The 13845-nt window shown below is 42.0% G+C and overlaps 1 protein-coding gene across 8 annotated transcripts in view; it reads right to left on the minus strand.

Annotated features, from left to right (window-relative positions):
• The window catches only part of PLEKHM3 (pleckstrin homology domain containing M3), a 198045-nt gene that overhangs the window by 140447 nt on the left and 43753 nt on the right, over positions 1-13845 (minus strand). For all 8 annotated transcript variants that reach the window (XM_040476029.1, XM_040476030.1, XM_040476032.1 and 5 more), the window contains one exon: positions 11540-12475. In XM_040476029.1, the coding sequence (XP_040331963.1) occupies positions 11540-12475 (936 nt within the window). The remainder of the gene's footprint in view (positions 1-11539; positions 12476-13845) is intronic.

Here is a 13845-nt window from a genome sequence, read left to right on the forward strand (position 1 = left end):
ATAATACAAAACTGTACCCAGAACACTGCCTTGTCACCCCTGATCTTGGGGCTCACTGCTTTGCAGGCCTGCTCCATTTTGCATCTGAAACATGCAAAGGAGTCTTATGCTTTCTTATTGTGATTTAATTAAAACACTTTCTGCGTTAATGTATTTCAAGGTATAAAGACTTGCATAAGCAATATGCTGTATACCTGAAATGAATATAACATTATATGTCAACTATATTCAATTAAAAAACAAAATAAAACTTGCATACAGTCACATTTTCTACTGCTAAAATTAACTTTTAGTTTGCCCCTACACCTTTTGCTGGAACTTTATATGGCCCATGTTTGTTGAATGAATGAATGATTGGATGAAAACAATATTGTAAGAAATAAATTGGTATTACTCAGTTACTAGATTTCCTTATCTAGGGATGAATATACTCATTTTACTTAAGTATGCCTTTGCTTTTAGGCAGTACAATGAATTTTAGAAAACCTCTCAAATAGCTCTTATTTTAGAAGAGGCCATGAAAAGCTTACTTTTTCAAGGAACTTAGCTAGAAATTAAGGAGAATATTGACCTACCCCTAGGTAGGATACCCCCAGTCTATCCTAAAACCACACCTAGGCCAATTTCTCTCCCAATGAAATGTCAGTAAATAGAAACTATTAACTCAATGTAGAGTCCAACAGTACATTAACACTTACTTTAGAAGTTTAGCTGGAAATGAACACATGATGAGAACAATGTTAGCCATAAAGGAAGCTACAAAAAGGGACAAGAACTTTCCAGACCAAAGTACAGCAACAAAGACTGGGAGAAATGAACAGCTTTTAAAAAAAAAAGATAGCACAGCTATGGTCTATGAAGTTCAGGAAGGTCTATCAAAAGATCCATATCTTCTGAAATTCAAAATGATTTTATTCTTCTGAAACATATCAAAGACCAACATGTGACTTCTATGATGAGATACCAGGAATAAATCAAAAAGCAAATTTATATCCTATAAAATCAAACAGCCTACTTATATAAAGTGATCAAATCTCTCTGAATTTTAGAATGTGAAATAGTTCAAAACTCAAACTATATACCATTCTTCTTCTTCCATAGTCATATTACTACTTCAGTGTGTATCCAGATTCTTAATGTACATTTATTTTTATTTAAAATTATTTTCTAGACAGAAAAAATTAGACTGCAAAAAAGGATAAAAAGGCAAATTTATCCAATGATAAACATCAGAGTCAGGAAAAAGATTCCCAACTCCTGTCTTCTTAGTCAAGTGATATTTCTACTGGTTTAAAATACCTTCCTCAAAGGAAAAAGGTATTATTATTAAATGAAGTTTAAATGGAGGGACCACATTAATATAATTTTCTCTAATCTTCTATAGACAGCCAAAAAAAATCACAGAATAAGAGATAAAAGGGACCATATAGAGCAAGGCCATCCCCTCTAAAATATCCCAGACAGATGGAAGTGTTGGAAGGAAATTCAAAGACCTTTGAGTTCAACTGCATGCTATAATTACTCATTTGTCTGGCTTCCAGTTTTGAATTTCTGTGAGAGCAAATAATGGGATTACTCTGTTCATCAAACATAATGCTTAGAACATAGTAGGGCTTTCATAAACATTTGCAGAAGGGCTGAATTAATAAATCTCTTCATCTTGCAGATGAGAAAACTAGCTCAGACAAGTTAAGTGACTTGCCTGGAGGTCACAATTCCAGTTCTTTCAGTCTTATTTGTCAGGGCTCTTGACACTGTGCTGATTTTCACCCATGGCCATCAGATCTATCTTTGTAGTTAATTTTCTGAATACAAGCATGGGACTATTTATCCCTACGAAAATCACATCTTTCTTTCTATTTTAGAGAGAAAGAGTGTGCGAGTGGGGGAGGGAGGCAGAGCGAGAGAGAGAGAGAGAGAGAGAGAGAGAATGAGAATTCCAAGTAGGCTCCATGCTCAGCACAGAGCCGGATATGGGGCTCAATCCCACGACCCTGGGATAATGACCTGAGCTGAAATAAAGAGTCAAATGCTCAACCGAATGAGCCACCCAGGTGCCCCATATCACTTGTTTGGTCCATTTCTCTAGCTTGTGTTTCAGAATCTGGATTCTGTCATTCAACATATTAGTTGTCCAACATAGTTTTTTAATTTATTATTATTATTTTTATTTTTTTAATTTACATCCAGGTTAGCATATAGTGCAACAATGATTTCAGGAGTAGATTTTCCTTAATGCCCCTTACTCATTTGGCCCATCTTCCCTCCCACAACCCCTCCAGTAACCCTCTCTTTGTTCTCCATATCTAAGAGTCTCTTATGTTTTTGTCCCCCTCCCTGTTTTTATATTATTTTTGCTTCTCTCCCCTATGTTCATCTGTTTTATATCTTAAAGTCCTCATATGAGTGAAGTCATATGATCTTTGTCTTTCTCTGACTAATTTCACTTAGCATAATACCCTCTAGTTGTCCAACATAGTTTTATGAGAATTCCAAATTTGATAAGTATGCCTGATATCTTTATCCAGATAATTACTGTCCTATGTAGACAAATAATAAAAGGAGCTAATCCTTATATAGCACTTACTATATGCCAGGCACTTTTCCAAGCCCTTTTACCTCATTTTATTCCTACTACAAACTTACGAGGTAGACGTGATTATTTTCTCACATCTGAGATTAAAAAATGGAGATGCAGAAAGGTTAAGTAATTATGTAGGGTCATATAGTAAGTAGCAAATCTGGAAACCCACTCTGATTCCAGAGTCGTTGATCCTAATTACTAAATGATGCTCATTCTCATTATTATCATGCACCTTACCAACAACATGGTAGACTGAAAGGGATCCATTCGTCAACAATCCTTGTGTAAAGCTGCCAATCATTCACAAAATGGCATGACTATAATCTCTGAAAAACCCATGTTTTTCCATGTTGAGGATTTTGCCAAATGCTTTTCTTTTTTCCTTTCTTTTTTTTAAACGTTTATTTATTTATTTTGAGAGAGACAGAGACAGTGCGAGTGGGGGAAGGGCAGAGAGAGAATCCCAAGCAGGCTCCATGCTGCCACCACATGGGGCTCAAACTCATGAAACTGTGAGATCATGACCTGAGCTGAAACCAAGAGTCAGATGCTTAACAGACTGAGCCACTCAGGTGCCCCTCTTTTTTTTTTTTTTTTAATTTTTTTTTTCAACGTTTATTTATTTTGGGGACAGAGAGAGACAGAGCATGAACGGGGGAGGGGCAGAGAGAGAGGGAGACACAGAATCGGAAACAGGCTCCAGGCTCTGAGCCATCAGCCCAGAGCCTGACGCGGGGCTCGAACTCATGGATCGCGAGATCGTGACCTGGCTGAAGTCGGACGCTTAACCAACTGCGCCACCCAGGCGCCCCGCCCCTCTTTTTTTAACAGAACAAGTCTTTTGATTTTTTTACTACTCAAAAAATCTTCACTTTTTTATTTAGCTTTCTGACTCTGTGCTTGCGCCTTCAACAATTCCATGATTTTCTGCTCCTCAATAAGGAAAGCACACTTGATTCTGTCACAAACACACTTAGCTCACATGGAACCACCATAGGGCCTGTTGGCGTGTTTTTTCGTTTTAGACAACCTCCTAACTCTAGGTCTCACAGCCCGAACTCCTCAAAGCCAGCCTGGGCACACACCACATGCAGATTTTGGTGCTTTCCCAACCTTCTTGGTATAAAGGTAAACCATTCTATTACCTGGGTTCGGGACAGCCTAGTTGTGTCAGAGGTTGTGTTGTGTGTGTCAAACCTGACCATTCAGAATGTCTATGGGCACTGTCCCAGGAAAAAAAGAAAAAAAAAAGCCCAAATGCTTGGGCATGGACCTGACCTGGCTGTCCAGTAATTCCTCATTTTCCTTTGTGCATCCTCAACCAGGGGATGAGTCGTGAGGGTCCAGACCATATCTTTGCTTCTCTTACATCTCCCATAGCACCTATTACACAATGAGCCCATAACAAGAATTCAAGTTTTTTTTTTTTTTTTATTTAATTATTTTGAGAGACAGAAAGAGACAGCTCACATGAGTAGGGGCAGGGCAGAGAGAGAGAGTGGGAGAGAGAGAATCCTAAGCAGTCTCCCTGCAGTCAGCACAAAGCCAGACATGGGGCTCGATCCCACGAACCATGAGATCATGACCTGAGCAGAAATCAAGAGTCAGAGGCTCAACTGACTGAGCCACCAAGGCACCCCCCAAAATTCAAGTTTTATCTTTGATAGATGGGTAGTAAAAGCCAAGGAGACTTTCTGGAGTTGAATTCTATAGGAAATCTAAGGATGAATTTTAAAATGGGAAAGTGAGGGGCATCTGGGTGACTTAGCCCATACTGGGCTCCACGCTACCAGCGTGAAGCCTGCTTGGGATTTTCTCTCTCTCTCTCTCTCTCTCTCTCTCTCTCTCCCCCTCCCTCCCTCCCTCTCTCTCTCTGCCCTTCCCCCATATGAACATGCACTCACTCTCTCTCAAAATAAACTTTAAAAAATAAAATAAAATGGGGAAGTGGGAAGAGACGCTACTTTAACTCTTTAGTTTTCAAATTCTCTACAACAGGGATTCTCTAGCATAGCCAGAAAGGGAGTGTGTCGAACTCCAAGCCAGTGGCCATGACAGCCTAGCCCCTTACCTCCCAGTCCCATTCCCCTGTTCACCCCCTATAAGCCCCATGTCCTCTTGGAGGGGATTCTATAAATCACTAAGGAGCACAGCCTGCATTTTACTCCTACTTGCATATCCCAAGGTACCTGGCAGAGCATGTATGTGGCGCACATGAGGGGTTTAATAAATGCTTGTTGAAATGAACCCACCACCAGAACTCCACTGAAAGATCTGCTTATCAGCAACCCTTTCATGGTCATATTAAAGGTTAGGGAAATAGGGGCGCCTGGGTGGCGCAGTCGGTTAAGCGTCCGACTTCAGCCAGGTCACGATCTCGCGGTCCGTGAGTTCGAGCCCCGCGTCAGGCTCTGGGCTGATGGCTCAGAGCCTGGAGCCTGTTTCCGATTCTGTGTCTCCCTCTCTCTCTGCCCCTCCCCCATTCATGCTCTGTCTCTCTCTGTCCCAAAAATAAATAAATGTTAAAAAAAAAAAAAAAAAAGGTTAGGGAAATAAAACTTAGCCCTTCAGGACACACACATATGAGACTTCTCCTCTGGGAGACAACAACTCAATACACTAAAAAGAAGACAACACAAGATAAAAAAGCAACAACAAACTAAAAAAAATTCTCTTTTATCCAAGCTCTTTATATGTTTGGAGGGGACTATCTAAGTTTTTCTTTATTGCCTTATTCTCCTCCAATTAGCTACCTTCCTATTCCTTAACTCAAATAAATCTTCACCTTATTATCATCATTCCTAGCAAGTGGGACACAAATTTGAAAACAGTACTAAAGATAGGAATTGGAGATATCAAGGAAAGTCAATTCTTTTTATTTCTGTCCCTCTTTTCCTTAGCAGATCTTGCACTTTGGCTACTAGAGGATCCCCTAATTTTTCACATGAGAATCAAAACAGATTTTGGCTATGCTAAAAGTTTTTTTCCCCTTCAAGAGCATAATATACAACTTCCCTTGTTAAAAACCCACATATCTTTCTTTACCTAGACTCACATGCATAATCAGCTCCCAAATTCAATTTCTCTTTTTCTTAAGAATTGCTATTCTGCATGATTTATGCTAAGGCCAGTAAGTAACTACCCCAACTCAGAAATGTTGCTTACTTCCAGACTGGCAGCTATTTAATGAATAATTAACCACTCCATACTTTCTATCAGGGATGCTTGTATTACCAGGGTAAAGGTATACTTTATGTCTAAACGATGTCATAAAATAGGCCTTTGCCAGAAAGACGCCCTCATTTATCAGACGAAATGCCTTGTGGTATTAACAAGGTCGATACTGTTTGTTTAATATATTTTGCTTTCATAGGGGCTTGAAATGATTTGTTTTTGCAGCTGTAACGGAGTTAAATTAGGGATTTAGCTTCTGCTCAGCTAGTTGAGCATATATAACCAAGGGCTATTAATTATCTGCCTAGAGGCCTTTAGTCCTCTTCCCACTGCTTCCAGCGTCCTGGGGGGACGGAGTTACACCCCCAGCAGCCAGATTCCACCCTCAAATAACCAATCCCGGCTTCTCAGGAACTGGGGAGAGACGAAATCATTCAAATGGTTATTTCTTACTCCACAGCCGCCCTCACCCCAACATGTAAATGTTATTAGTGGGTAAATTTTTTTTCAAAGTTGAGTAAGGAATTTAAGAGAAAAATCTTAGTTCAAAGACCAGTTTCAGACATCCATCCTCACAAATGAGAAAATAACAACAAGAAAAAACTTCTGTGACCCTGAAGTACTAATAATCAGCCCCTTTCTCCTTTTCACTCTTCTCACACTGCTGGTCTGTCTTAAACGGAGCAGGGGGAGAGGAGGAAGTTTGCTCCAAAGATAAACTTGTCAAAAGCCTGCACTACAATTCTCATTCCTCTCTACCTGTTTGTATCCTCTGGGAGCAGCCACCGAAAAGCTCTGGAGAAAAAAGGCAAGGGGCGAGAAGGGGTGGGGGCAAAGAAAAACTAGAGTGCAATTCAAACAAAAATGAAATCACACACACACACACACTCGCTCAGACACACAAAGAGAGAGAAAAAGTGCTCCCCCCACCTAGGTCCTAACAACATACTTCTTTATCAGAGGTTCATTGTCAATCAATTAGCCGAGGCAGCAGGGGTCTGTGAGGTAGGGGCACCCAGGGAAACAATGGGCGGCCCTGTTGTATTACTATTTAATCACTTTTGCTAAATAAATAGAGCAGCCCCGAGGTGCTGTCATGTCAAGGGAATTTATAACAAAAAAAAAAAAACAAAAAAAAAAAACTTCATCTTTTCCTTGGTCATTCCTTTTTTCCCTTCAGGACAAGAGAGGGTTATTACTGTAGCCTTAAGTTCCATCTTTGTGTTTCTTGCCTTTGATTCCCACTCGGACCCTGCCACTTTCTGGCACTAATTTGTCAGGCTGAACAAAGAGAGGATTTGTACCTCCTGTAAGGTCTCAATTAGGAATGGCTTCTGCTGTATTATGTGCCATTCAGAGAGGACACAATGCCGGTAATTACAGGAATTTGCACTAAATGGCTGAAGAATTCACAGCAAAACTTTTCCCCCCCTTGGGCTTACTCCTCCCAAGGGCTGGGGGTAAAAAAAGGAAAGCAAAAGCTCGTAATGCAAGAGAGATGTAATTACCAACAGCAGTCCCAAGAGGTTAAACAGCAGCCGAAGGAGTAAAACCATAAAACTGACAGTGTGGAAAGGGTGGAGGGGATCCCCTCGGCTCACTGTTTTTCTTGCTGTGTCTTCTGTTAACATTTTTCAGCTTCCGTTCAGAATCAGGACCACTGTCCCACGGTGGCCATCTGATATCACTCCCAGATTATAAAGCAGGGACAGAAGGAAGGGTCTAGTGGCAGCGGCACCCAACACAAGGCCCTGGGCCCTTTTCTTACAGTGCTCAGTTGGTAGGTTTCCTGACTGCTGGGAAATTACAGGAAAAATAGCTGTATGTAGTCCACATATCTTCTGAGGGGAAACAGGTATGCGCCCATGTCTAATTCCTGAAGAAAACAGGACTGCTGCCTTATGATCGGATTTATACAGCATTTTGTGAACAACCTAATTTAGAACCACTTATAGCTACATACTTCATAAATATTTTAATAAGCCGCATAATCATTTGTTTTAGCATTAATATTTTAATACCACAGACACCTCATTGCCAAACCAAACTCCGAATCCCAACCAGATTCTTCGCTGAAGAATCGCGCCTCATTTTCTTCCACAGAGGTGTTTCTGAAAAGTTGTACTAAAGCAGCACCAAATGAAATGTTCTGAAATCCCACTTTCGCCGTATGCTTCTCTGCTCAGGAACCTTCTGGGACTTCAGGGTCAAGTATTAAGTTCAACCCTATCAAACTCCTTTTGTGGGTCAAAAATGACTGGAGAGCTGCAATTTCATATAGTTCTACCTAAGACCACCCCTGGCCATTCTCCGATCCAGTGTGTGGGCCTCACTTCTCTAGCTCTCGTCACAGCTGCCGTGTGCCCTTCATGATGTAATTCTCGGATTAACGTCCGCCTCCCCTGGCGGACTGCGAGTTCCACGAGGGCAAAGAGCACAGCCGCTTTCTTAGAGCAAAGACTCCTCCACGTGCACCTGAGTTTTTGGCACATGGGAAGAAACTTGGCACACGGTAAGTGGTAGGATGAATGAAAGAGCTTCATTTTCAAAGGCATGTTTTGGGGAAGAAAAAAATGCAAGTGCAAAGGCCCTGAAGGCAAGAATGACCAAGGTAGGTTCCAGAACAACATGACGACCACCGTGACTGGGGCTTCCTAGAATGAGGCAGCCGTGGAGCTGAGAGGAAGCCATGGAACAAACCACACATAATCAAATACAACTATAAAAAGTTCAAGCACATGTTAAGAGATACAAAGTTATACACATAAGCATGTACTTTCAAAACCATAACCTCAGGCATTTGGGGATGGTCATGGTCCATTTTCTCTGCAGGGGCTCTTTAAGTTTCCAAAAAGGATATCAAAAATTTTTCACCTACAGAAAGAATTTAATGAAATAAGGCCAACTGCACTAATCTGTAGATTTAAAGCCAACATTTGTAGCTCGCCTGGATTGCAACTGAATGACATCACAATAAAGAGCTACTCCGTGCAACTGTCCCCTTGTAAAGTTTTTTCATCAAAAGTATTTAACGGGGAATAATAAATAAATCCTCAAAAAAATATTTAAGGGGGTAGGGACTAAGTGGACATAAAAACTTATATTCTAAAGAGAGTCATTAGAACCATGCAATATTCTGAATTAGCTTCTCCTTAAAATAATAGATAATGCCAAGTTCAACTAAAAACAACTTAATGTACATTTTGCCATTTTAGAAGATAAACATACTATGCAACCAGCTTTTTCACCGAATGCATATCTTTACAAGGATGAAACATTAGGGGACACAAGTACTAAATGAATAGACGGCTGGTTTAGATTAATTGTGTTTGTGAGAAACAGATCGATTTTTAAAGTTCCATCTGATATAATAATCTTTAATATAATGAACAGCCTCCCAAGAAATTTAAAAAACATTCAGAGGTTTGCTTAACGAGTTTTAGCCTTTTTCTTTTGAGACTCTGCCCCCTACAGGAGATGGAGTATTCCTACCTGGGGTAGGAAACCAGTATTGCATATTGGAATTAGGGAAAATGAAAAGCAAGCTGGTAAACCATGTGTACCACAAAGCAACTGAACGTAGCATTTTCCGATTGAAGGGGCACTGAAAGGAAATAAAAATTGTTACTTGGGAATCGGCCATACTGCACAAATTAGGATTGACTTCTCTCCACCCCAAATTAGAACCGCCCCCCCCCACCCCCCACCGTGCCTTATTAGAACTCCCAACCAAAGCATGAAGGTAAGAGCTAAGCAGGGCAAATGAGTTTCAGATTACATTTCTCTTGCCTCCTGGATTCCCTATTACCACCCATCCTCAACCTGTTCTCCAACCAGGCCAAACAGTGAGGACATTTAGACAGCACAGGGAGACATCTTAAAACACAGAACCTAAGTAAAGCAGCTGCCAAAAAGTTCTGTCCCTGACCGTTTGGTAATCCTTCCCCTGTTCTTTTCTACTTAGTTTCCTTCTCCCTGCCTCTTCTACTCACCCTTTTTTGTCTTCTTCCCATATTCATTTCTCCAACTGCTAGATGTGATGCACCTGCTGCATGCTCCCTGTACCTGTGTTTCTCCTTCCTCTGAGTGCTAGAAACGCTGCTAATGAAGCCCAGAACGCGGGCAGTGCACCCTCCGTCAGGAAGCAAACTTATGAGAGAAAGGTGGGCTAGGGGTCAACTAGGTGACAATCCCTGTGTAACCCTTGAGACTTTTCTTCCCCCTTTTACTAGAAGGTTTCCCAACTCAGCGATTCCAGTCTCTACCTTGAGAACTAGGCTCAGCTATTCTCCTTGATTCTAATAACACAACAGATTTGTTGACCCTATCAGCAATCCAAAGCCACAGAAGTGTATCATGATTCCAGAATGTTCCCAGAATCAGCATCAATAAGTTATTGTTGAGTGACTGAATGTTGAAATATAACGCATGCACTAATAAGACACTAAAATGTCAGTAATTTCTACAAACTATGGTAAAGCCAGTGGCCCCCTATTTCAAAACCATTTTGCAAAAGTAGCTGACTGACTTCACACAAGGACATTCACACCTGCAGATACATGCACATCACCTAGTGCGGCTTCCTTACCGGCTCAGTGTTTCTGGTCTCTCCTACCCAACCCCGAGAGTTTCTGCTCCACAGTTACAGAGCCCCTCTAGAGAAAGCAGGGGTGATTCACTTAAACCCCCCCATTAGGTACATTATTTTTCAGCAGAAAAGGGAATCATCACAACTAACCTAAATTCAAATTTTCCCTGTGCCACCACTATTTGGCTTTCAATGCAGGGACAAGCAAAAATTGAAAATTTGGTCTTGGCTGCTGGTGAGTGTCCCATTCACTTTTAAATAACATACTTCAATCTGACACACTTGAATTAAAATCTTCCAAATCAGGTTTCCAATTAGATTACCTTCATGGTAAATTTACCTTAAGGAAAATTTCTTGTCCCAAATTGTGGGGTTTAGTGAAAGGGAAATAATTTGATTTAGTTTCTAGTAGATACATAGATTTGGTTTAGGGAAGATTTTATTCTGTCTAGTTTACTGTTCAGGGGAAAGTGAAAGGGAAGTAGGAGAGAAGTAGGAGAGAGAAGCAGTAATAGGGTTTTAAGAAATAACAGATAATTGGCCTTCAACTCTACTTTGTGTCTCACCCTTCCATAGCAGTTTCAGAAGCCCTGGGCTTCCCCAGGATGAGGCACAGGCCCATCATGACTCAGAGGTCATCTGCTGAATCATCATCTACCCTGGTGTTAGTCACCTCCAGATTTTCTGTCAGAGCTGACTTTAGATTCTTCCTTAACAGGATTTGACAAGGTCATGATCAATGACAGTTACTGGCTATAGGCGGTTTTGTTTTGTTTTGTTTTGTTTTGTTTTGTTTTGTTTTGTTTTTTCGGTAAGAAGTGTCAGCAGTCAGCTTTTGGGTCTGAATATCTCTTGTGAGACAATTTGTGACATTCACATTCCCAGTGACCTTTATTTAAAAAGACAGAGGAAATGGAATCACAGCAGAGGCAAGAAGCCTAGATTCTAGTCTGGTTATGCTTCGGCTAAGTCATTTGGACTCAGCAGCGTATAGCCTATCTCCTTCTACTGACTTCACCAGCATGGCGTGAAGATAGACAGACGTTTTGCGGTAGGAAACTCCTTGAAGGAGAGATGCTTTTCAAACAAGAGGTACATGTGACTAGCCCATCGAGGGGATTTTTATAGTGAATTCCAATTGCAGGATTCAGGTTGTTCTTTAGGGAGCTTTAGACTAAAAATTTGCTTCATACCTGCACATTTGAAACTCTGAGCAGTGAGTCCTCGTTCCAGAGACAAGGTTGTCAGAATGCTGAGGAAGCTGGTGGTCACAGACTGACGCTTGTTCTTCCTGAGTTCATGCCTGCCCATCTGATCCTTGGGTCTGCTCCTCAGGGTGACCTGCAGGTTTTGCTCTGAACTCCTCGCCACATTGGCCGCTGTTTTCAGAGCTTCCATCCACTCCTCAGCCCTCTGCCGGGTCTCTGCACGGAGGCGGAGGACATCTTGGGGGAAAATGACTTGAAAGCAAGAGTCACAGTCATCTAGGTTGTCCATCTGGACAGCCAGACACACGTCCACATTGTAGCTTAGCAGGGGATCCTCATCTAGCTTGCCGGGATGGAAAGCCATAAGGTAGGCCCTGCTCAGCACAAAAGTAAATGCCTTCCAGTTGTTTTGGACGGTTAGCCTGTACAGCGTCCCTGATTTGATGACGTTTTGGTATTGTTTGGGGCTCTCCAAGACAGGTGATGGCGCGAGCAGCTCACTGGATTTCTTCTGTAAACAATGGTTCTGTGTACAGTCAGCATGATGACCAAGTCCTGGAGAGTTTGCCAGCTCATCCTGCCTTCCCACGTAACCAGGCACCGTGGCGTGCACGACTTCCCAAAGCTTCTGCCCCCAGTCCAAAGCCTCCCACGGTGACTCTGCCTTTAACTGGAGCTGAGTGTTGTCATACAGAACAGTATCCACCAGCCTGGCCTCAAGGTTGCCCAACACGGAAATGCTCTGGAAGTGTGAAAGCTGGCAGGTGGCATAGAGGGCTTGATTGCCACTGCTGTCTAGGCTGTAGAAGGATAAGTTGTAGGGTGAGAGTTCTGCGTAACAGCTCTGCCAGTAACTGTCATGGTCCTTCCTGATCTCCAGGTACCCCTTCTTCAGAATATTTGGGAATGCTTGCTTGTGTTCTAGAAAGGAAAAACAAAAGAAGCCATGTATTAATTCATTGATACGAATGAACTCAAGGAGATGATAAGGCAGGTGTAAGAAACCAGAGATCAGGGAATGACATCCTTCTGGTTCAAACTAAACACAGTAGAGGTAGTACAATTCCAAGACAGTACAATTCACAAGATGTAATTGGGGGGAAATCTCAGGTCCACAATAGCCTACCTAGGGTGGAATTATGAGCATAAGATTAAGTATTGGTGGGGGGCGGTCTGCAATGTCAGTGTGACATGCGGAGGTCTGTGTGGAAAACTGTGACTCTCCCCCATGGGTCCATGAAATAATTGGCACTTCACCAGGATTTCATGTTTTCTAGGTAATATTCTACAGAAAACCAAATACATGAGAGCGAATATTCCTCCTATCTCTTGACCTAACTCCTTGCTAATACACATTATTTGAGTTTTAGTAAAGCCAGGAACCGCCCATGGAGAGGACAGAGCATGAAGTATGCTTCTCATCAACTCCTGTTTCTCAGATACCCCCGTTAGTCTTCAAGGCCAGTTCATGAGCCTTCTGTCTTGTAACCAGTTCCCAGGGCTGGACTCAACCAGCCCATGTTTTAGGTCTCTGCTTAGATAGCAGTTCTCTCTCACCTCTGAGCCTGACTGCGCTTATACTGTTACCGCCTGCTTACAGTGCTCCTTCCTACTGCTTCCACTAGCTACCACACACTTACCCTTCACTTAGCCATCCTGTCTTCCAGGAACAGACCCTGTCCCGCTTCCCTCAACCCCTCATCTGCACACGCACGCACGCACACACACCCCAGGTCAGTATCAGGTATCCCTATTATTCCTCTTTGATGGACTCTTGTCAGGCTGTATTATAACAGTTTATTTAAATTTTTGAATAAATACAGGGGCGCCTGGGTGGCGCAGTCGGTTAAGCGTCCGACTTCAGCCAGGTCACGATCTCACGGTCCGTGAGTTCGAGCCCCGCGTTGGGCTCTGGGCTGATGGCTCAGAGCCTGGAGCCTGTTTCCGATTCTGTGTCTCCCTCTCTCTCTGCCCCTCCCCCGTTCATGCTCTGTCTCTCTCTGTCCCAAAAATAAATAAACGTTGAAAAAAAAATTAAATTTTTGAATAAATACAATTTTGAAGTTTTTAAAAAAGTCTGTCCTCCCCATTGGACTATAAGCTCCACTGAGGAAAGAGGAGAGGTCTGTCTTTTCATCCTTTTTTACAACACAGAGTACAATGCCTACTACATAGCAGGCTCTTAGAAAGTACTTATTAAATGAGAAATAAAGCTTGTAGCACAACGCCAAGCATATAGTAGATATAATTCCTTTTTCTTCCCCTGTTTCACAAGTTTATGTGGTTGTGCC

This window comes from Herpailurus yagouaroundi, unplaced genomic scaffold, assembly GCF_014898765.1.
Source record: "Herpailurus yagouaroundi ecotype Mexico unplaced genomic scaffold, PumYag 140, whole genome shotgun sequence".
NCBI classification, from domain to species: domain Eukaryota; kingdom Metazoa; phylum Chordata; class Mammalia; order Carnivora; family Felidae; genus Herpailurus; species Herpailurus yagouaroundi.